The sequence below is a fragment of the Eptesicus fuscus genome, chromosome 15 (genome assembly GCF_027574615.1).
Source record: "Eptesicus fuscus isolate TK198812 chromosome 15, DD_ASM_mEF_20220401, whole genome shotgun sequence".
In the NCBI taxonomy this organism is placed as follows: domain Eukaryota; kingdom Metazoa; phylum Chordata; class Mammalia; order Chiroptera; family Vespertilionidae; genus Eptesicus; species Eptesicus fuscus.
This window is the reverse complement of record NC_072487.1, coordinates 64,011,481-64,035,674: the sequence shown is the minus strand read 5'-3', so window position 1 is coordinate 64,035,674 and position 24,194 is coordinate 64,011,481. Positions and strand designations below refer to the sequence as shown.

Sequence of the window (24,194 nt, the reverse complement as noted above, 5' to 3'; positions counted from 1 at the left end):
GTCTCTCTCTCTCTCTCTCTCTCTCCCCCCCTTTCTCGATAAAATAAATAATTAAATGTTTACATAAATAAATAAATTGGTGGGCATTATAGGGAAATGCTCCCCATTGGAAGAAACATGGTATAATTCCTGGAAAAAAAGAGTGCATAGAAGGCTGTTTCCAGTTATATTTTTCATTATGAGGGTCAGGGTAAACACAGACGGAGGAAACTCACAGACAAGTCTCAGACTAAATACAAGGCTAAGTGTCACTCCAGCCGTCACCAACAGTACAACCTGTTCTCTGAGATACATCTTGTCGTACCTTTTCTCGAGTCCCTTCTGAAATCTGAAGCCTGGATCCAGCCAGCTTTGCCTTGCTGCATGACCCCAACATTGTGCAAGGGTTTTTCCAAGAGAAAGAAGGTAAAGTAAACAAAGAGTCTACTGCATGGAGAGGGCTCCACATCCTCCTACGTGGCCCCTGCACTATCACCCTGCGTCCTGCAGAAAAAACCCCAGGCTGCAGCCACAGCCCGAGAGGTCCTGCCAGGGGAAGCCAAATCCAGGAAAACTTACAGTGACGTCCCTGAGCCAACATCCACTAGCTCCCACTTCTAGATCCCCTGCCGGGGACAGAAGGACTTTGGCTTCTTCTGGAACTACTGAGGGGGGGGACCAGCAAGAGGTTAGGGGAGAGCGAGGGTCCTCCCCCAGGTAGATCCTCACTGCTGCCTGCTCAGTTCCCCCAGTGACCCCAACAAGACAGAAGTAAATCATTCCAACATTTCACATACCTCATCGTCTGCTTCTCTCCCCTCAGAGTAAAAGGCAAAATAACAAAGTCCTGTTGAGCTCCGTTCTACAGAAGGAGGCAGGGCTGGGAGGAAGGGAAGGTGCTGTGGTCCAACTCCTGTCAAAAGAATAAACAGCTGTTTCAGGAAGAGTGGGGCAGACAAATCCCAGAGCAGCTAGAGGCTTTGTTCCCTGCTAGCCCTGGGAAATAGCTGTTTATCAGACTGTTGACTAAGAGCTACATGCCAAGGCAGAGCATATTTCTTTCTGGGCCCATGAACAGCCCGGCCTCCTTCAAGTGAAACTACGGGTCCAAACTAGGCCTGCTGTCGGAGGAGGGAAGGCCACCACCCCAGAGAGGGACACAGGCCGCCCATGTCACCACTCCTTGGCAAAACTGGGAACTGTCCTGAACCCAAACAACCCCAAGTGACTACTATTAGGAACAGCCAATGGAGATACAAAATCAAACTAAACTAAACTAAACTAAACTAAAATAAAATAAAATAAACTTTTTAATGTAGCGGGATGGGTGAAATACAATGTCCTCAAGACTGTCTCTGAAATGCTGCCTATATGTTCCTCAGAGAGAAGCCTGGCCTCCGCATCCTTTAGACCCGTGGTCGCCAACCAGTGGTCTGTGGACCACTGGTGGTCCGTGAGGTCCGCAAGGTTGGCGACCGCTGCTTTAGACTTTGGAAGCTGTTTTGTTTGAACACTATTTTTATAGAATGTTATGAGTGAGATCTCCCGCTTTGCAAACCGAGCTAGAAGAACTTTAAAAGGCCAACTGGCTCTTTGGCTGAATAATGCTTAACCCTTTCCACACCCACCTCCTGTTCCCAAAATAGAATTTCCCGGCTGGACGGGACCTTAGAGCAGTGCATTTTCAAACACGGCAGGAAAACTCTCAAAAACACATGAAGTCATTCTCAGAACTCCGCTGTGTGAAACAAAGGTCAACGGAGTGCTGTGGCCGAAGCAGGGAAGTGAAGCTCAAAGCCCCCTTACGCCTCCCCTCCCAAGTAGCCCCAGACAGCTCTCAGGAGTACAGTCTGGAAACCCCAGACTAAGAAGAGGGGACCAAAACCCGACAGGAAGAAGCCAAGGACTGGCCACCCCCATCCCTAAGGGCTGCCTAATCCAGCATCTTCCCTCCCCTTCTCCAAAGCCCACTTCACAGCTCCTCCCCTGGGGCAGGAGTTGGTTGACCAGGACCTTTAGGGTCTGGAAATTCTAACAACTTGCTTAAATCCTTCCTGCTGGTATCTATCAAAACTGAACAAATGCATACCTATGACCCAGTCATTCCACTCTAGGTCTACACCACAAATAAAACTCACATAAGCTCACCAAGAGACATGGACTGGAACATTAATAGGGCACCCAAAACTGAAAGCAACCCCAAGCCCTCAGTGGAACAGATCCAGCTTTCCACCCCACCCCCACAGCCCCTATCTCATTCTTCCTGAGGCTTTGGTCCTCCCCTCCCTCATCTTCCCCTAGGTGAGGGAGGTTGCTCAATTCAGTGGCTAGTCTTGTGGGGCCCATTCCTGGGGGCATCTCTGCCTTGGCAGCCCATAGGCCTGCTGCTTCTAGCAGAACGTGCTTGGCAAATGTATTGTGGTTTCCTTGCAGTCGAGCAAAATTTGCTTTTAACACTAGTTCCTCATCCCGTGCTCCTGCGGTCACCCAGCACACACCCTGTTTTAAGGGTACAGCCTTGTCAAAGGAGAGTTCAAAGAACTAAGCCTGGACGACTTAAGGGAGAAATACTAATATTTGATGCTCTTCTTCCCTCCTTTGGATTTCACGTGGTGGGCCCTACAGAGATTATTGCTTTTCATGACAAAGCCAGTGAGTTTCACGATGAGAACTGTGAAGCTGTTGCAAGGTCAGCGGATTCCCCACTACAGCCATCTAGCCTGGATCACCGCACTGAGGGAGAATGGCTGTTCGGGCCGCATGAACATTGAACTACTGTCAGATTTGACTAAACAGACTTCCCGAGACTAAGGTGTGCTGCTAGAAGGTCCTGGTCTTGCACGAAGAGGTCTCTTCCTAGCTGACCCCAATGGAGTCATCAAGCATTTGAATGCCAATGATCTCCCAGTGGGCCTCTGCCTGGTGAAAGCATTCCAGTTTGTGGGAGTCCATGGAGAAGTCTGCTTAGCAAACTGGACCCTGGATTCTCCTATGATCAAGCCTCGTCCGACTGCTTCCAAAGAATACTTGGAGAAGATAAATCAGCAGATCATCTGTGTGCACCTGCAGCTTCTCAAAAGAACCACAGTTGGAAGTTACTTTTAGCATTGCAAAGATGATTACGTAGAGAAAGCAAAAAAAAATAAACGATGCTTGCATTCATAAATCTTACTCTAAATGTTTTGTTTTTGTAATACTGGCTATGGCTTTTTAAACATGGTTAGTTATCAAAACCAAAACAAAACTCCAAAAAGCAGATCCTTTGTGATCGCATCGGGATTCGACACACAGCACTGAGAATGAACCAGTGACAGCTAACATCAACAGGATGAATCTCACACACACAGCATTGAGTGAAAGAAGCCCTGGAAGGTTCCGTTTTTATCAAGTTCAAAAATAGGCAAACCCTATCTATGGTGTTAGAAGTCAGGGTGGGGGTGGTGGACTGGGAGGGGACTGATCATGTTGTTCCTTGAGCTGGGTAATAGTTACACGGTTATGTCCACTTACTCATCACACATGGGACTTTTCCATGTCTATGTTAAAAACAAAAATGGCCAGGGACCTTCCTGCTGAAAGCTGCCTTCTCTGGGGCATTCTGTCTTCCCCTGACACTGGCTCAAGGGCCACAGGATAATGGACAGCCCTGCCTTTTCCTTCACTTGTGTTCCCTGCCCCAATACCAAGCACCACCAAGCACCTCACTAGGGGTTCAGGGAAGATCTGTTGCATTAATCCATCCATGAATCTGGACTTAAGGTCAATGCAATAGGAAAGATAACAGAGTTTGGAGGATAAGGAGCTGGGCTAAGATAAACTGGTCCTTTTGACGAGCGAGCGCGGATCATGGGTCAGATGGGTCTCCCATTTTTTCAGTTTATAAAGCAGCCTCTCCTTTTCTGAGTGATCCTCGGGATCCCCCACTGGTGGTCAGGGAGCAAGGGAGGCTCTGGCAGCCTCGGTGACTTGCTCACTGTCACCAGCTGTGGGTCTGGCATTGCTCTTTCCCTCAGCTGCGTCCAGGGGACATTCTAGAGGCTGTTCTAGTGGACTCCAGGCTGTTTAACCACAGCTGGACAGAGCCTGCAAACTGGAAGGCAGTAAATTGAACTAGAGTATCCAACCTGATCTTCCTCCTTCCCTGACATACTCTCATGCTCAGATTCCCCAAAAAGGAGCACACACTTTTGGCTATTCCTTAAGTGAGAGGCAGAGAACCACAGCAAATGAGCCTTGGCCATATAGCTCTGCTGATAAAAGGAGGCCAGAGGCTGTCCAGGTAAGAGCTTAGCAAGGTGCCTGGCAGGGCTGACTAATCTCATCATTCTAACCTTATCATTCGATGGGTCACTAAGGCCCCCTCCAGTCTAAACAGCCATGGATCTGGATCTGTCAGATAGCAACCAGCACGCAGTATCTGCCCATCTGCCAGACCCCGAGTCAAACAAGTGCAGGGCCTGGGAGTTGCGACCAAGGAGGCTACGGCCTGGGTGGGGACACCCTGGCTTGCATCCCAAACAACCTCTTGTTGGGGAAAATGAAGTCAAGATCCCCACCTTGCTTACCTGTGAGGATACGAGGATTAGCTGTTCTTGGCAAAGAACACTACAGACCAAACGTTGTAGGCTGTCGCTATTTGTTTAATCCTAAACATGTTTAGGGCAGCCACAAAGGACACGTTGGCTGATGCTTGCCTGTGACAGAACAGTTTGGTTGGTTTCCTCCTCTGTGTCGGGGATAACCATCATCCCCACCTCTCGAGGTGGATGAGCGGTGGTAGATGCGATGCTTACAAGCAGATACCCTGAGGCCAGGCTGGCTGGATTTGCGTCCCCAGCTCTGCCTCTTATGCTATGCAATCCTGGGTAACTTAACTTTTCGGTGCCTCTGTTTCTATATCTGAAGCCAGGAGCCAGGTTGCAGTGGGTCAGGGAATGAACCTCGGGTGAGGCAGTGATGTCAGTAAGTGTAAGGACCCCTTTCTTACCAGAGGGTGACAGCCAGAGAGGTCCTAGAGGAAAAGGCAGATGACTCCGGAGTACACTGCGGGCAGTGGGAATGCCTTGATGAGACAGAGTCAAGGAGAGAAGGGCTTTGGAGATTCAGAGGAGGGAAAGGACAGGGAGGAAGAGCAACCCTTTGGGGGAGGATGGAGGGGTTCCCCTAAGACGGGCAGAAGGTGCTTCCCCTTGTGCAAAACAGAAAGATACAGAATGGGAGGGTTGGTGATAAGTTTGGGGGACAAAGTAGGCAGTTGACAAGTTCTAATTCAGAGCTGTTGAAGTATGAAGACAAAGTGGGTGGGGTGTGCAGGTGGCAGAGAAGCTGGGGGGCGTGCAGAATCGTCACCAGGAGCCTTGAATCCCCACTGTGCTGAGGTATCTGCATCTCATGCTGATGGTGCTGGGACTCCTTCAGTGATATCAGGCCAGGGTAATGACACGATTTGCTTTATTGAGAAGAATTAGGTGACTGCAGGCTGAGTGTGGGTGGGAGAAGGAAAATCTCCAGCCAAGGAAGCCAGCCAGGGGACTGCTGGCTGATGTCCAGGTGAAGGAGTGGAGACCTGAACCCAGGGACTGAGATGGGAAACAGCAGCATTGAGAGAAATGAAGGAAGGGGCATCTTGAGACCTGGGGTTACATGAAATCAATTATCTTTCCAACTTGGCATCAATGCCACCTTCTTGGTGAGAACTTCCTGGATTTAAAATGCCTTTCCTTTTGTAGTTTACTTATTTACATTTTAAATTTCTTTCTTCCTCTACCAGAATGTCCATGCCATGGGCGGATACTTTCGTATGTTTTGTACCACGTGAAAGTACCTATTATAGCACCTGGCTTTCATACATCTCTGTAGGCTAAATGCATGCCTAGTACAGTGCTTGGCACCCAAGCGTTCAGTACATTTGACCTACTTTTAAAATTGACGGCAATAATGATATCAACAATAATAGTGAGCAGCGGGATCAAGGGAGTGAAACAGATAAGAGTCCAGTCCAATGCTACTCAAAGTGTGGCTCGTGAACGCATCACCTGGGAGCCTGAGAAATACAGAGATCAAGCCCACCCAGCCCCAACCAATCAGACCGCGCAGGGAAGGCCCAGGAATCTGTGTCTGCCGAGGTCTCCCAAAGCTCACTGAAGTTTGCCCAACTGCCTGGGCTGGTTACCAGGTTTCTGATTGAAGTGGGAGAGTGGATGGCGTTGCTGTTAACTGGAAAATGGAGTGGAAGGAATTGGAAGTGGGGGAAAGCTGATGAGTTTCTTTCTACATGTGTTGAGTTTGAAGAACCTGCTGAGGCCAGTCAGCTCAGCAAAGACATCCTAGAGAGACAACATCCAGGGTGGAGCCCGATTTGGAAGGTGCCAGCAGAAGGCAAGAGTGGGCAGGTCTGATGTGTGCTGACTGAGGGCAAAGCGGGGCGTCCTTAATGGGCACCTCCCTGAAACCTGAGTGAGTGGGACAGCCCAGAAGCAGGAGAACCAGAACAAAAGTGCGAAGACTAGAAAGGCTGCCAGGACACAGCGTGAGGGCTGCAGGGCAGAGTTGGGTAAGCTGCGCTTTGGTCCAGTCTAGGTTCTGAGCTTGCCTTCCTGCCCCCGCAGTGCTCTTATCAGACCGCTTGTGGCCCTATTTGCCTATGGAAGAGAGAAGGAGGCCTAGACATGTGCTGGCAAGGGTGCAGTGATCTAAGAACCCCAAGGACTGCCAGGCAAACAGAGGTGTGGCACACACAGAAGTTCTATTCCCTGCTCTGCCACCAGCCCCAGGTGGCTCTCTGCTACGCCTGGTTGATTCCCACCAGCCCCCTCTGTTGGATGGAACGGTTGAACTGGTGTGTCTTACTCTGCATTGTATCCCAGTTCTGGGGTTCATATCACCTTTCTTTTTTTTAAATTTCTTCATTGATTAAGGTGTCACATATTTGTCCTCATCCCCCCATTCCCATCCCACACCCCTCCCCACGGATGCCCCAACCCCCTGTTGACCTTAACCATTGGTTAGGCTCGTATGCATGCATACAAGTCCTTTGTTTGATCTCCCCCCCCTCCCCCCACCCTCCCCTATCCTCCCTCTGAGGCCTGATAGTCCGATCGATGCCTCCTTGTTTCTGGTTCTGTTCTTGTTCATCAGTCTATGTTGTTCATCATTTCCCCTACATGAGCGAGATCATGTGTCACTAGAGATATACTTATAAGAACTGAATGTGAGACGAGCAATAATAGTTATGCTGACAAGCAAATGAATCAGTCTGTAGTGAGTTTCTTTCTGCACCAACAGTTCTTTTGAGACCCAATATCAATGTCCACCAGTTCCTTATGTGTACATGTCGGCACTGACCCCTCAGCTCTGAATGGTGGACAAATGGTGGTAATGCAGGTCCGACTCCCTCTGGTTTGGTCTTGGCCGGACCCAGGGGCACGGCTTCACCCGGACTCAGGGGCACGTGGCCTCACCCAGACCCAGGGGGCGCGTGGCCTCACCTGGACTGAGGTGCGCACGGCCTCACCCAGACCCGGGACCCAGCCTCACCCGGACCCAGGGGCGTGAGGCCTCTCCCAGACCCAGGGGCGTGTGGCCTCACCCAGACCCAGGACCCAGCCTCACCCAAATCCAGGGGCACACAGCCTCACCCGGACCCGGGATCCAGCTTCACCCGGACCCAGGGACGCAAGGCCTCACCCGGACCCAGGGGTGCGTGGCCTCTCCCAGACCCAGGGGTGCATGGCCTCACCCAGACCCAGTCATATCACCTTTCACACCCAGCCACAGACTCCAGGCGGAGACCCCCTGCAGAGGAGCTGTTGGTGTTTCCTGAGCCGCAGGCACGTGATGAGGCTCTTGTGGAGAAGTCAGGAGAGGAGAGCATGGCTTTGGGTGGAGACCAGAAGGACTGCCTAATCCAAGGCTTACCCAGCTACCATCAGAACTGCTGAGAGTCAAGTTCTAAAGAAGCCTTCTCCTCCCCAGCTAAAAGGCCTGGAGCTAGCCAGGGGCATTTCACATGGGGGAAATGAAAGTTTTCAGGCTGTTTCCTGTCCTCCCTCCCAGAGGCAGGTTCAGGCTCTCAAGGGGCCAGCTCTCAGTCCCTGCCCCCATCTGGCTGGCCAATGGCACAGTCTTCTGGGTTCAAATCCTATTGCCCCTACTTTCTTGCTGTGTGACCCTGGATAAATCATTTCATTCTCTCTGAGCCTCTGTTTACTTATCTGTGAACCGGGGAGAATAATTCCTTCTCCTTGAGTTGTTGAAAGGATGACCAATAACATCTATAAAGTGTCTAGCACCTACTAGGAACTTAGAAAGAAGCAACCTGTATTATTATCACTGGTGCCTAAGAGACGGGACTGTCTCCACCTCCTCATGGGGCAGGATGCAGGCTCCCACAGAAGTTAGAGATAGGCCGGGGTGTTGGCGAAATGCATGACCTTGGGCAATCACTTAAGTCTTCTGGGCTCTGTAAAATGAGAATAACAATGCCTCTCTCTTAGACCAAGGTAAATGAGATGGTCACATAAAGTGCTTGGCATGGGGCCTGGTATTGGAGCAAGTAGCCCATAAATTGTAGCTATTCAATTCCCATTAATGATTATTCCAGAACTCTCCACCTCACAGGCTCTGGCACCACTTTTCTGTGTCCACAAAGAGTGCACTATGTTCCCGTCTCCTTTATACAAGGTGTTTTCAAATCCTCCTGCCAGCTGGAGCCCCTACAACCACCTGTGAGGCAGGGTGGGTGCTCCTCGTACCACGTGCACAGGAGTCCGGTGACGTGCCCGAGGTGACTTAGCTGGGGACTGTAGCCACGAATTTCTCCAACCGCCTCCTGCCCCACAGAAAATCTGCACGTCACTGATTCAGAGTTGAAGGGTGTAATATGTTAATTTGTTTATTCATTCATTCATTCAATAAATATGTCTTTAATATAGGCACCTATCATGTGCCAGGCACCGTTCAGACTACTAGGTCCACAAGGATCGGCCAATATGGCCTCTAGTGGGAAGCTGAGCCCAGAACACAACTTTCCCGCGACCAAACGCATGCAAACTGGGGTGAATGTCCTGTGACCCCCAAACATTCAGGCGTTCCCTACTCTAAGCTCCATGGACTTCTGGAGGACTCAGAGGGCAGCCGCACATGCCACCTTGCCCATGTGGCTGGAGGTCACTCTCCTCTCAAGCATGTCCTCAGTCTTCTGAATGGCTTCATGTTACAGATGAGAAAACTGAGGCACCAAGGAAGGGAAATGACCTATCCAGGCCACTCAGCAATGACAGGAGGAGCCCGAGACGGGTGTCCAGGTATGACATCTCTCCCGGACAAGTTGCCTCTTAACCACAGCACAGGAAACTGATGAGCGCAGGGACAGGGCTGGGCGCCTGCAGTCAACGGTCTTCTTCCAGAGTTCCCTTATCTGGACCCACCTGAAAACCCTCCAGAAGCAACTGCCAGGGTGGCCACATGACTTCCCTTCCCCACCCACACTGCTCTTGAATGAGTTGGGGAATGCCACAGCAAAAAGGTGAGCATTGTGTGTGGACTGCAGATATTCAATTCAGAAAGAACATCCCTCACTCGAACACAGACATAAAATAGCTCAGAAATGGAGTAAAAACACCAAAATATGTGCCCCACTTAGGAAACATCACACGGGTCTGTTCTGGAAAATGTAGTGTGGAAACCCTGATTGGACCCCATTGCCTCTGCCTTCCCCATGGGTCTAGCACCTAGAGCTCTTGGCAGTATCACCTGCTCTCTTTTCATGGCTGCTGCATTCTTTGCTGAGACACTGGCAGTTGTAGGTGCCTTATTGTTCCTCTGCTGAGCACTTGGGGCTGAGAGGTGGCTTTGGACTTTCTCCTCTCTCCATGCGGTTTCTCGGCAGTCAGTGGAAAACCTAGAGACTGTTTTGTCTGTGCAACCAGGTTGGTGACTGCAGCAGCTTGCCGAGTTGATGTTAGCATGCTAAGCACAGGGGGAATACTCTACCTGGGGTACTCCTAATGTACTACCACACATTTCCGGCTCTCCACCTTCACAGGAGGGTGTCATTTCTTGGTTTCCTTGTGGTTGGATAGGACCACGTGACTAGCATTTCATTGCCAGTGAAAGACCTTCTAGGGCTCTCTTTCTCTCTGCCATGGAGTACATTCAAGAAGGTGATTGCTGCTTTCCTTTCGCCGCTGCGGCAGCAGCCATGAGTATGCTCAGGCTTCAGAAGAGGCTTGCCTCCAGCGTCCTCCGCTGTGGCAAAAAGAAGGTCTGGTTGGACCCCAATGAGACCAATGAAATCGCCAATGCCAACTCCTGGCAGCAGATTCGGAAGCTGATCAAAGATGGGCTGATCATACGAAAACCTGTGACTGTCCATTCCCGGGCTCGATGCCGGAAAAACACCTTCGCCCACAGGAAGGGCAGGCATATGGGCATAGGTAAACGAATGCTCGAATGCCTGAGAAAGTAACCTGGATGAGGAGGATGAGAATTCTTCGCCGGCTGCTCAGAAGATACCGCGAATCTAAGAAGATTGACCGCCACATGTACCACAGCCTGTACCTCAAAGTGAAGGGTAACGTGTTCAAAAACAAGCGGGTTCTCATGGACCACATCCACAAGCTGAAGGCAGACAAGGCTCGCAAGAAGCTTCTGGCTGACCAGGCCGAGGCCCGCAGGTCTAAGACCAAGGAAGCCTGCAAGCGCCGTGAAGAGCGGCTCCAGGCCAAGGAGGAGGAGATCATCAAGATTCTGTCCAAGGAGGAAGAGACCAAGAAATAAAGCTTCCCCTCTCTTACCTGTACACCTGTACATAGTGGCCTTGGCAATTACATGGTTCAGTCATTTAATAAAAGTAGCCTTCATCTACCAAAAAAAAAAAAAAAAAAGAAGGTGATTGCTCCATCAGCCTGGCTCCTTAAATGAAGACCACAGCCCCCAGGTGATCCAGGATGCTCATATTAATTATAATCAGAAATGAACTTTTGTGGATTTGCCCTCTAAGATTTAGGGGTTGTTTGTTAATGCAGCATAACCTACTCCATCCATCTTACACAGAGTAGCATATTCTCTAGATATTAGTCTACCCACTTCCCTATAAAACCTTTACCCTCCTCATCATGAGAGCCCTGCAAGAATAAAGGAAAGTGAAGTAGAGGCAAGAACACTTTCCCATTGTCCTGTAGAATTGTTTTCTCCTTAAGTCCCAAAGATGGGTGAACATTCAGTCACATTTTAAAGGAGTGAGAAGGAAGTTCAGAGTGTTGTTCTCTCTGGCCTCACTTTTCCTATGAAATAGGAAGCTAGGTGATGCATGATGAGAGCAGGTGGGGCTAGCAGCCTGAGAGCCACCCAGGTGAGGAGCAGATGCCATGAGCACTGAGAGACAAGAGACGAGGACACTGACCAGGGACCAGGACACAGGGTGCCAAGCAGCCCTGCGACCCTGCTGAGGTTGTAACAGAGCAGCTACACAATCCCATTCAGCATCCCAGGGACAGTGGCAGAGATGGCAATCCGCTGGATTCATTGGCAGTTAGGGACTGACTTGTGGAGGGGAGGTGCAGAAAGTGAAGGATGGAGATATGGCTAATTAGGGACATATGATTTAACTGGCTGATGGAAGGGAAGGAGGTGTAGCTCACAGTGTCCCTGTCAAGTAGATTCTACCAGAGTCCCCATTTTACAGGGGAGAAAGCTGAGGCTCAGAGAGGGGATATCTCTTTCCCATGCTCAGATTGCTAAGGTCTGACCCAAGTCGGGCTGACACAAAAGCATGGTGCACTCTTAGCCAGAAGCCATTTCACTCTCTCTAGCCCTTCATCAGGCTGTAGTCCTACACCTTTCATTCTATCTTTAATTGTGAACTCCTGAAGAGCAGAAATCTATACCTTTAATAATAATAATAATAATAATAATAATAATAACAACAACAACAACAACAACAGCAGCAGCAGCAGCAAGTGCTACCATTTATTGAACGCTTACTACATGCCAGGACATGTTCTAAGCACTTTACACTCATTATTCAAGTCTCACTAAACTCTGTGAGGTAAGTACTGGAATCATCCCCATTTTACAGATGAGGAAGCAACTCAGTTTGAGCTGAAATTATAGTGAACATTATAACTATATAGTTCAATATGACTCATTTCCCCATTTTATTTTTCCCATTTTATTTTTCCATTTTGAAACATTCTCAGAAGGGGTCTGTCTGCAGGCTTCATCAGATGTGAAAGGAGTCCACAGCACTATGAAGGGTAGGCACCCCTGTGGAGGCAAGTGCTAGGGTTCCAGGGGCAGGATTCTGTCTCACATCTATGCCACAGAACCCGGAGCTCCTGGCTGGTACTGCGTAAGGGACCCTATCCCATCTTCATGCAAGGATGGGAGTGAATACTAGCTACTTTAACCCACCCACACATCATAAATACATAGATATCATGAATACTTTTATTTCAGCAGTGTGAGCCCATGTGTGATATCCATCATAATATTCAAGTCACTTCTTTCCCCAACTGAAAAACAATGTTAGCCCCCAGTATACTAATTAGAAAAGCATTAGCTGTTGATCGCAAATTGGGATCACAGGAGGGTTTGCAGCAGCCACCTCTGGCTATGATGCTGGCTGGCTCCCACCCCAGACTCTGCATCCTGGAGAGCTGATTGGCTGACCCCACCCCACTGGACTTGCTTTCTTAGCATCTGCACACTGGCTCAGTCCAGGTGGTGCTCATGTAGTATCCCCTACTGTATATGAAAGATACGAAATTATACAGACTATGATCTAAAGTTTATAAAGTAAATTCCAGACATCCAAACAGATACACCAATCACAAACCAGGCAGAGCCCTCTGGATTTCAGACAACCTGGGCTATTGCAGGACCCAGAGACAAGGCAGTGGGGCCAGTGCTCCCTGCTCAGACCAGACAGCTGCTCTCCTTGCCAGTTGGCCAGGACCCAGGGCTGAGCCTCAGGACAACCGGGTACCTGTCTTGGCACTGCCCTGATGGGCTGTATGACCTTCTGTAAGTTGTTGACAATCTGAGCCTTGGCTATCTTATCCTCCAAATATGGGGTTGTACCAGATCCAAGTCCATTCAACAAACAACCACAAAGCACCCACTGTGTGCCTGGCACTGTGAGGAATGCAGAGGAGCTCACATTCTAGTCGGGGATCCTGGCCGGGAAGCAATTAGCTATTACACACGGCAGAAAGAAGTAAGTCTGAGCGGAGACGGATGTCCCATGTTGTGCTCTGGGGCCACAGAGGAGGGAGTCAGCGGTTTTGCATGGGGCTGTGCAGCCGGCTTCAAAGAGGAAGAGGCTATTTTTGAACTGGGCCTCAAAGCATGAGTACGAGTTCCGTGGGTGGGGTTGAAGGGCAAGCACCTGTAAATGCAGGGAGCTGGAATGGCAAGCACCGCACAGAGGCCAGTGTGGACTGTGGAGCTGGGGGTTCCAGTCCTGGTCACATCCACATCCCCCGTTTTGGAGATGAGGGAAGAATCCTGAGAACCTGTATTTTTAACAAGCTCCCAAAGTGATTCCAACTTGCCGGCAGTGGCTGCTTTGTGTTGAGATGAAAATTAATAAGTGTTCAAAAATGAACTTGACCCCAGGCAAGTCCCTCTTTCTCAAGATGTCTACCCATCTTTCAAGTGCTGGATCAGACTGGTGGTTTTCAAACTGTGTGCCAGAGAACCCCAGAATCTCCCTAGATCTCCCAGACTCTCCCTCAGAGAGGAGAAGCGAAGGTCGAGAGAGCAAATCTCTGAGCCCCTATCCACCCTTCTTAGGTCTTCTCTCCTTTTATCTGCTTGCTATTACACTGTACACTGTGCTTTTATCTGGTATTTTGTTTGTAGTCAAGTTTCCCTGGCTACAAAGAACTTTTAAAACCAATGACTTGGATGACCCCCAGGAACCCCTAAGGAGAAATTTTTTAATTCCTTAAAGGCAGGAATCTAACTTTGTTGAGTATTTCTCAAACAAGTATGAACAGAGACCATTAGGCTGTTTACCAGAAGCAAGTTATTTTATCATCATAATTTAAAATATTTTGCTGTGATCCAGAAATCCAACGAGTGGAGGGGGGAAATGTGGCATAGCAATGCAATGGAATACCATGCAACCTGTAACAAACAATGTTTTTGAAGAATAATTAATAAAATGGAAAATTAAGTGAGAAAGTCAGATACAAAACTGTACATAGACTATGATCTCAACTATAGATGTTACACATCAAAATTATTGGACAGGGTGGTGGTTCCTCGAAAAATTAAACATAGAATTAGCATACAATTCAGCAGCCTACTTCTGGGTATGTATATAAAAGAATTCAAAGGAGACTCAAAGAGGTATTTGTATACCAATGCCCAACCAGCATTATTCACAATAGCCAAAAAGGTGGAAAACAACTCAAATGCCCATCGGTGAATGATTGGATAAACAAAATGTGGTACACACATACATACAATGAAATATCATTCAGCCTTAAAAAGAAAGGAAATTCTGACACACCCTTTAACATGGGAGAATTTTGAAGACAGTATGCTCAGTGGAATAAGCCATCACAAAAAAGGACCAACAATGTATGATTCTACTTAGATAAGTTACCTAGAGCAATCAAATTCAGAGACAGAAGAGTTTAAAATGTAACTTTTTATGTTATGCTATAGATATTTTACCACAATAAACTACAGTCGTGTGGTAATAGTGATGAATTTTGTGCAATGAGATTGTAAGAGTGATCACTTTATCCTTTCTACCTCTCTGCTTTTTCCAAATGTTCTACAATGAGAAATATTATTTTTAAAACCAAACAAAAAAGCTATTTAATTAAATATATCTGACACTTTCCAAAACTAAATTGCTGTAATTCATGTAAATGTAAGCAATACTTTCTGTACTTAATTAATAAAAGGAAGCCAACTAAAGTATGCCACAAACCGCTCAGTCAAAAGAAATGACAGGCAGAGTGGTCCCGTTATAATAATGTTATGGTAAGGGCTTAGGGCGTTCACATCAAGATAGTGAGGTGTTCACCAATTTGGAAGTTACAGAGTATTGGGGTCTCCACACAGCAAACATTTCACCCAATAATAATTTCACACTGTTGTTAAGGGGTTTCCTTATGACCATAACATTATTATAACAGGTCCTCCTTCCTAAGATTAGTTGTTCTCATATATATATTTAAATGAATTTCAAATAAAAACGGAACCAAAATAAATCCTCTAACAAGCCTCCCAAGAAACTGCCTGGCTTGTAAAAGCTCAAACACAAACTGAAGAGAGAAAGAAAACTACAGAAAAGTGGGGATGGCCAATGTTCTTTTAGGATTTTAACTCCCTGCAGCTGGGAGAGGGACACTGTCAGTGAATTTCTATCCTCCGATTTCCAGAAAACGTTCTTGTATGGAATGAATTCAGAAACCAGAAGGGGCCCACCACTTGTAAACAATGCAAATCCATTTCCTCCAACACACCCCACCCCAGAGAAATGTGGAACTAACGTTTAAAGAATCCTGCTTTGCAGGGCAGCCAGTGTGTCTGCCTGCCAGGGTGCCCCCTGTGTAAGCCACAATGGTTCACCTTCCCTGGCCCGTGGGCCCTCTGCTCAGGGCTGGCTCAAGGGCAGATGGACCAAAAGGTAGCCCCCAGGAGGAGGACCCGCCTCAGTGTCCTTATCAAACCAGTGGGAAGAAGGGCACGCAGGGTTGTCCTTGCAGGATGGTTGTGAGGGTTAAACGGTGCTGCCTGAGTGTCTGCTAAGATGTTGGATGCATAGTAGGTGCTCATTAACTTCCTTCTTTATGTCCTAGAACAGTGATGGCGAACCTATGACGCGTGTCAGCTGACACGCGTAGCCATTTCTGTTGACACGCGGCCACTGAGGCGGCCGCATGCCGAGGATGAAACACTTGCGAAATAGTGTTTTTTCCTCAAAGTGACACACTACCCGAGTTATGCTCAGTTTTTTGGCGAAGTCTGACACACCAAGCTCAAAAGGTTGCCCGTCACTGTCCTAGAAGTTCACTGTCCAACATTCACATGTGTCTTGGTGGGGCGCTGCAGGGCATTGGCATGTACCAAGTGTAGTTAATGCTGAGTGGCAAATTGCAGGGTTCTGGTAAAACAATGGGGTGGAGAGAGGATCCTTCAGACCTGAGGTTCAGGGAAGGCCCTGGAGGAGGCATGGGAGGGAAGCTCGGGCTCTGACATTGATTGGCAGGCACAGGGCCCTTTCACAGGCAATGTGTGTGAGATCCAAGGGCAGAAAAGCAGGTTCCACTTCAGAGATGAAGAAACAGAGGCTCAAAGAGGTTAACTGGTGTATTCAAGGCCACACAGTTAGGAAACAGCCAGTTTTAGGGTTTTCTAAAACTCCCCTGGCGTGGGCCAGGGAGATGTCCCGGAAATACCAGCTCAGCCACTAACTCATTTGTTTAGTTAGTTGTTTACCTCCTGCCTCTTTCCTGTAAAAACAATAGGTTTCCCAACTCATCTACAAAATGATAATACTGCCTCAGGACCTTTGCACATGCTCTTCCCTCTCTTCTTGGGACACCTTTTCCCAACCCCCCTTACCGCCATTCACCCTCCACCTGTGCTTTTGGTTTCAGCCACACGGTCATTCCTAAGGGAGTCTCCCCAGGGCCTCCCAATTCTCCTGGGTAGCACCCTGTTCTTGTCCTTTAGGGCACTGACCGCTATCTGGATGCACATGTGTGATTACCTGAGTCACAGAATCCATGGTATTTGTTGTATGTTGATTCCATAAACATCGATTCAAAGACCAACTCTATAGTCTTAAGGAAGTACTACCCTCCCCATCCACCTCATGGGAGGTGGCTGGGGCCCTCATTAGATTTCTGCCAGCTCACACAGTCTGTGATTCTATCATCCACCCCTCCCCGCCAAAAAAGTCAACAACAAAGAAAATAAACTAACGTTTAAAGAATCCTGCTTTGCAGGGCAGCCAGTGTGTCTGCCTGCCAGGGTGCCCTCTGTGTAAGCCACAATGGTTCACCTTCCCTGGCCCCTGGGCCCTCTGCTCAGGGCTGGCTCAAGGGCAGATGGACCAAAAGGTAGCCCCCAGGAGGAGGACACTGTGGCTACACCCAAGTGTGGCCTCCCTTGGGCGCCTCAGTGTCCTTATCAAACCAGTGTGATTCCAGACCCCAAACCATTGTGGTTCCAGCACGCTATGTGACCCAGGACAGGTTCTTACATTCTCTGGGCCTCAGTTTTCCTGTCTATCAAACAAAACACTTGGGCTCAATCTTCTAGGATCTTCCCGCCTCTAACAATCGCAATTCCTACCAGGAGGGCTCCACCCTCCCCCTTGCCCTTCACCTTGAGCTCTTAGTTCAGTCCAGGCACACAAACAGGAAGTGACATCCAGGAGCCGCACAGCTGCTAGTTTCTCTGCAGCATGGGCACCGATGGGGGAGCAGAGTTCCTCAACTTTGCAGCTAAAGCCAGGACTCCATGCCCAAGACTTTTCACAATCGGTGTGTGGGGAGGGCGCTGTTGGTACCTGCTGGGCCTCCCAGGCCACTGCCCCCCTGGTGCATTCACAGGGTTTACCTTCCAACCCCTGCAGAGGAACAGACTTCTACTCTGATGATTGATCGAAGGTGGTGAAACCGAAAGACAGAGAGAAGATGGAGAGCAGGGCTCCTGGGCTCCAGCGAGCCCCTGTGTGGCCTTATGGAAGCTCCAGCCCCGCCCTAAGCCTGGGTTCCCCAAGGGGCTGAAGTTGGGGCTGTGCCCGCTCCCCCTCACTCTGACGTTTTCTCTCTGAAGGCAGCGTGGTGCCATAGTGAAGGGCACCATCTCCTTGCCCGTGTCTGAGTCCCAAACCTTTCCCTTACCATGTGGCCTGGGAAATTTCTTCTTCTTACTGTGCCTCGCTATCCTCATTCGTAACACTGACGAAAAGGCAGGGCCCCTGTAAAGCTCCCGGAATAGCATCTGGAGTGAGTGTGCCCAGGAAGCGCAAGCTCTTTTGTTTTATAATTACTCTTGGTTCGGCAGCGGGTCCCTTTCCTGGTTTGACCACCTGCAGAAGGGCAAGGAGAGCCCCGTAGACCAGGTCCAAGCCCCACCCCTCAGAGAAGGCACATCTGAATCTCGGTTTGAGACAAGGCAGGAAACGAAACTATAGCGGAAGGCAGAAAACCCTGTGATGTGCCCCAGGTTCGAGGGCAGAAGCCTCAGGCCACACCCAGACTCAGTGGCAGAGGGAGGGTCCGGCCCATCCCTGGCTCCCGAGGAGAGGACGACCTTTCAGAGAGGAGAGGAGAGCAGTGAGACACAGATGCCGGCCGGTAGTATCTCTGTGGCTACCTCTGCCCTGGACCTCTCGGATAAAGAGGAGGCTGGACCCAGTCATCACGGACTCAACAGATAATTCTGGCTGACAGGGCTGTTGGCCTCCGACCCCTGGGAACATAGAGATGTGGGTGGCACCACCTCCCTTGGGTCCTCAACGGGAAGGTCCGGGTGGTGCCAGCCCAGATTGCAAAGAGAAGGGACTCCAATACCTGCTTCTGCCAGGCCAACTGCTGTGAGAATGAAAGGAGCCCTGACCACAGCCCCAAGGGACGACCCCAGGGGTGTGCCTCTCAACAGATGCTCAGACAGATGCTGTCTGCCCCTCCACGGGGAGGCACAGAAATGGATAGTAATTCATTCTTACTGTATTTTACCAAAGTATCAGCCCATGGAGCACTAGGAATAAAGGAAGGCGGAAAGGACTGGCCTTCTACCTGCTGCCCACAGACACACACTCCTGCCCGCTAGGGCCCCCCATTTGGCTCCAGTGCGTTCAAGGTAGAGCATGCCACCCAGTGGCACCTTGGGCCTCCCAATAGCTGCCGCCACTGAACAGGCTGGGAGGGCCTGGCTTTCTCTCGGGACAGCCCAGAGGCTGCACAGGGAACAGGCAGGGACACTCAGGGAAGCCATCTGCACTGTGTTAAAAGTGTCCACAGGGGAAAAGAGGAAAACCTAAGAACCAGTGTGCTTGCTCCGACCCTCGAGGATGCTCAGGGGAGGATGTTTGGCCATGCTGCATGGAAGGGTCTTTACCAGTTATAGAGACTTTTTGTCGCTGAAGGGAACGCTGGGGGTCTCTGCCCAAACCCTTTCACAGATGAAGAAAAGGGCTCAAAGCAAGTGTACTTTAGAGCGGAGGCAGGATTTGAACCCTTGAAGGCTCCTTGCCCTACCTCCATTCACTGGGTCAACCCATGGATACTGAGGGCCTAAGTGTTCAGTGGTGAACCAAACAGGGAAGTACTCTGTTCTCACAGAGCTTGCATTCTCGTTGGCAAATAAATAACATTAAAATTTAACAAATCATTAAGTAAGGAAATAATTTTAGGTGGTGAAAGGGGTTATAAAGCAAATAAAAGACACGAACACGCTATAGCAACAGCGGTGAGGTGGGGGCACTACAGTTTGGGGATGGCCTATCTGTGCTGGCTTCTCTCCGGGGTCCCCGAGGACCTCCCAACCCGGTCACGTGCTGGAGTTGGCTCATGCTGGCTTGCAAGGGCCAATTGTCAAATTTTCAGGAATTTGGCAAGCAGGTTGTTAAACACAGCCATTATTAAAAATTAAATTATATAAACTTACCCAGCCATTATTAAAAATTAAGTTATATAAACTCACAGCTAAATGAATTCTATTAAGAACAAAGGTAATCATCAAAACTCATCGCTTCCTAATCGTTTTTACGACACGGTAAACTCTTGAGGTCACTGAACCCGACTGCATCTAACCAGAGTGGAAAATAACAGTATGTTCCCGGTTCCTCAGGCAGCAGCTCGAGACTGGTTATGGTGGAAATATTTATATTATGAAATATGGCAACTACCACCTTTCGGGGCTTTCATTTTTCAAAGAGCTGATCATGAACCGTGGAGCAGCACACCGGGCCTCCGGCATGAACCCAGGCCCCGTGGTTATGGCAGGCTGCGCGCTTCCAGAGAGAGGGCGTGAGATGTGTGTGTGGGGACGGAGCCTCCGGTCACGTAGGCGTGAACTCTCCTCTTCCTTTTTTAAGGCTTCCACCATGAGGAAGCAAATCTGGGAACTCTAAACAGGCCTGTCTCTTCCTACCAAAGAATCTCTTCAACGCTATTTATCAAGGGTCTGTAAGATGGTGGTTCATTCACGTAGTTATTTTTGATCAGTGAAATCCTACTGTGAGTATCCAGAGGAGGTAAAGATTTAAAGGGACGCTAGAGAGAAGCTCTTTATAAATGTGTAGGGTCCCCTTTGAATTCCTCTAGATTGGCACACACTGGGCTTCCTTCCTCCAGGACATAACTGTTCTCCTAGCAGCAGAGTGAAGTTATTATTACTTTCACTACTACTAATGATAACAGTGAAGCCATTTAATAGTACCACATGTCAGGCAGGAGGCAGTTAAATTACTTCTAAAATCCACACCAGCCCATTGTACACATGAGAATAGTGAGGTTGAGCGGTCCCCAGGCTTCCTTCCTGCACTGCAGCTCTGGGACTCTCTTTACACCTGCAGGATTCTGTGGCACTGCGGGCTCCCCCGTCTCTGGTGGCTTTGGTGGACTTGGTGACTGCTGAGCTTAGTGCCAGGAGCCCCCTCCCACCACCAGAGCAGAGCGACCCAGGTGCGCCCGGAATGCAGGCGAGTGACCGGGGCCCGGCCAGTCGGCAGCTTTGCACCCTAAGGAAGTGGCAGGAAGGTCTGGATGCCGGTGAAACGCTGCAGGAGCTCCATGGCAGCACGATCTATAATTAGCTCCCGTGCGAACCCCTAACCATGTTGTCTGCTGCCCAGCTTCTAGTGGTTCTGGCCAGCTTGGTTTTCCAGCTGTCCCAGGGATACTGTGAACAACCAAAAAATCCTTCCAATGCGTGCCTTTTCTGCCTCAGTGAGCTGGAATCTCCATCTGTTGCCTGCGACCATGATTTCTGACCAGGACAGCTTCTCACCGGCTGCTGCATATATCAAACCCAAATGGTTACTGAGTATTTTCATGCTGCAGAATGACTTCCTAAGCACGCAGTTAAATCTGCACACAGGAATAGTAGTTCTCCTTTCCTTTGCACAGCTCCGGAATAACATGTAAAAATTTGCTATACAAAAACCCCACATGAGAATACTGAGGGTCAGCGGTTCAGTAACTTGACTAAGACCAGGCTGTCTCCTCTATGGACAACCACAGAATTAGTCAAAGGAGAGCAAGCCCAGACTCAGTCCCTGCTCTCAGGGAGCATTTGCCCCTTAAAGAAAATCCTGCCCCTGATTCTGAGAAGTGTCTTGTCTTTCCCCCCAGATGCCAAGCAAGTTCCTCTCAGGGGCAGCTGGCCAGCGTGGTTTCCCTGAGGGAGGAGAGAAGAGGGCAGCTGCACTTCTGCACGCAGTTGCTGCCAAACTCAAAGTCACCCCTCTGGGCAACTGGCCCATCGCCCTAGGCTTGCTCCTGCCTGTGTCCTCGCTGTGCCCCTCCAGCCATCAGGGCCGCCTGGCTTCTGGAACAGCCAGGGGAATGTCAGAATGACAGGTTTTTCAGTCTCTTCTTTCTGCCTGAAACTTCCCTCTAACCCTGTTTAAAGGTCACTTCCTCAGGGAAGCTCTCCCTGACCACCTCCCCCAACAAGTCTGGCCCCTGTGACACCCACTCTGCCCTTGTCCTTCACTGCTCCAGCTGTGCAGTTGGTTGTTTCATGACCATCTCCTAAGCTAAATCCTAGCCCCTGGATGGGCAGGGACTGTGTCTGTCCACAGCTACATCTCTGGTCTCTGGCGCAGCACATAGTAGGTGCTCAGTAAATTCCGGGCATGTTAATAAGTGAGTGAATTTATGACGGTGGCTCGGTGAATGTTGAATAAATATCGGATTCAGACATGAGTCTCTGGAACAGGTGCCTTTTCTAGAACCACAGTTCCTGGTGCCCAAGCTGGCAAGTGGGGGCCAAAACCGTGGGATCCCTCCAGGCGCAACAGCTGCTTCTCCTTGTAGGCTTTCAGTTTCAGTGTTCACTTCCTACAGGATTGGACTTGCTGTCTAATAGCAGGCGTTGCTCAGAGAGAAGTTCGCTAGATCACAGCCTCGTGCCATTTTGCTGGCAGGGAAACTGAGGCTGCAACAGTTCCCATCGCTGGCAGCACCAGCACGGGGTGAGACAAGATCAGCTCACTTTCAGCTCAGAGCTCTTTTCAGAATCCCACCCTACGAGGGGCCAAGTCCCGGGCACTTAAAGCAAGGCTCCTGAAGACAAGAGCACCCAGACCGGGAAGGAATTAAAAACACTTATTAGCTATATTAACTAATCACAAGTCCCAGCCCCTCTCTCCTCAGCTGCTGCTTTGTGCTCTCGCTGACTGAATTCTGTTTGAGCAGCGCCAGGCAGGGGCCCTCTCCTGGGCTGGACATGGATCTGTACCCAAGCATCTTCTCTGAAGCTGCCTCCACCTTTGAAACCAACCCCCACCCCCTGCACCTCACCCGAGTCTCCAAACCACACCACACCATGGTTGGAGTCAGAACAGGGCTCTCCTGCCTCAGTTCTGCCACTTCATTCTTGAAAGACTTTGGCCAAACCATTAAAACTTTAAGCCTCAGTTTCGCCATATGTACTAGTAAAACAACTCCCAATTTACAGAGCTCATGGGGTTTTTGTGAGGCTCAAGCAAGACGGATCTATGATCTCACTTTCTAAACTGTCCACTATGCCCTAACCGGTTTGGCTCAGTGATAGAGTGTCAGCCTGTGGACTCAAGGGTCCCAGGTTGATTCCGGTCAAGGGCATGTACTTGGTTGTGGGCACATCCCCAGTAGGGGGTGTGCCGGAGGCAGCTGAACGATGTTTCTAATTCTCTCTCTCTCCCTTCCTCTCTGTAAAAAACAATAAAATGTATTTTTTTAATTAAAAAAAAAACTGTCCACTAGTGCAGAGAACTCTAATATTAATAATCCTATCATTATTTTTCTGTTTCCCCCGGGGTCTTGATGTCAACCCATAGCCACCAGCTGATCTATCCCAGGGCCCATTCTCTCATCCAACCTCATAACATTCAACCATGCTGACCACATGCACCAAGAAACCCTCTCTTCCTCCGACTTCCCAGACGTGTTCGGTCCGGGCTCTCCTCCTCCATCTCAGATCACGCCCTCTCTCAGTTAGGACCTGGGCCCAAGTGGCAACTCCACACTTTTCCCCGCCTTTCACATCTGCCAAGGTCACATGGCTTCAGAGAACCACAGGAAGCACACGCCCTACCCTCAACTCCCTTGCAAATGCTTGCATGGGGTTTCCTGGGTGCTCAGAAATGTGAGCACTGAGCCTCCGATCTCCAGCCTGCTGCCACCAACACGTCTCCTTTATAAGATGCTCTCTGACAGTAAAAACCATGCAATGACCCCAGGAGCTCATCTGGGCACGTCCCGCAGCCAGGTCTGGACGGCATGCGTCCGAGTTCTCTGGCCTCCACCCTGGACTTGGACAAGCTGAACAGATCAGCTCTTTAGCTGGAGATTTAGATGACATATATTTACTTCCTTTTTTTTTAGAACTGAAGGACATTTTAAAAAATTATTATTTGGGGGGCTTTACTGAATTTATTAGGATGACATTGGTTAACCAAATATATAGGTTCCAGATGTACAATTCTGTAACACATCATCTGTGTATTGTATTGTGTGTTCACCACCCCAAGTCCAGTCTCCTTCCATCACCATTTCTGTCCCCTTTACCCTCTCTACCTTCCCCCGTCCTCTTCCCCTCTGGTAATCACCAAACTGCTATCTGTGTCTATGAGGGGTTTTTGTTTTCTTACTCTTTTCACCTTTTTCACCCAGCCCCACAACTCCGAACTGAAGTACTTTTAGAAATAATTCTGGATTGAATATACTAAATGATAACTCCTTTGCTTTCAGTCCATGGACCAGACATACACCACTCTTTGACTTCCCAAACAAACTCACCTGGACTCCCTCTCTCAGAGCGAAAGGAAAGCTCCTGTCAGCAGCCCTTTCAGCCTGGGCTACATGTGAGGTACCTTGTCCCAGGTCTGACAGTCATGAGGGAGGCTGACTCAGGCAGTGAGCCTCCAGAGCCACACTTCCTCACCACAGGGGGTCAAGTAAGGAGTGCTGTGGTCCCGCACAGTGTGCCCTCTGCTCCAGCAGCTCAATGAACCCAACAGAATATAA

The 24,194-nt window shown here is 49.3% G+C and overlaps 1 protein-coding gene, 1 long non-coding RNA gene and 1 pseudogene across 5 annotated transcripts in view; 2 read left to right on the top strand and 1 right to left on the bottom strand.

Moving 5' to 3' along the window:
- Nucleotides 1-3,125, top strand: part of LOC129151677 (uncharacterized) — a 74,857-nt gene extending 71,732 nt beyond the window's left edge. Inside the window, exon 5 of the long non-coding RNA XR_008558327.1 lies at nt 2,605-3,125. This is a non-coding gene — a long non-coding RNA (uncharacterized LOC129151677). The remainder of the gene's footprint in view (nt 1-2,604) is intronic.
- Nucleotides 1-24,194, bottom strand: part of GGTA1 (glycoprotein alpha-galactosyltransferase 1 (inactive)) — a 74,285-nt gene that overhangs the window by 44,599 nt on the left and 5,492 nt on the right. For 3 of the 4 annotated variants that reach the window (XM_054727412.1, XM_054727415.1, XM_054727416.1), the window contains exons 2-3: nt 777-892; nt 305-359 (exon numbers count right to left, since the gene is read on the bottom strand). In XM_054727412.1, coding sequence (XP_054583387.1) covers nt 305-359; nt 777-781 — 60 coding nt within the window. In that variant the 5' untranslated portion in view covers nt 782-892. The remainder of the gene's footprint in view (nt 1-304; nt 360-776; nt 893-24,194) is intronic. The other variant, XM_054727413.1, reaches the window with a different exon arrangement.
- LOC103295687 (60S ribosomal protein L19-like) lies at nt 10,159-10,868 on the top strand (annotated as a pseudogene).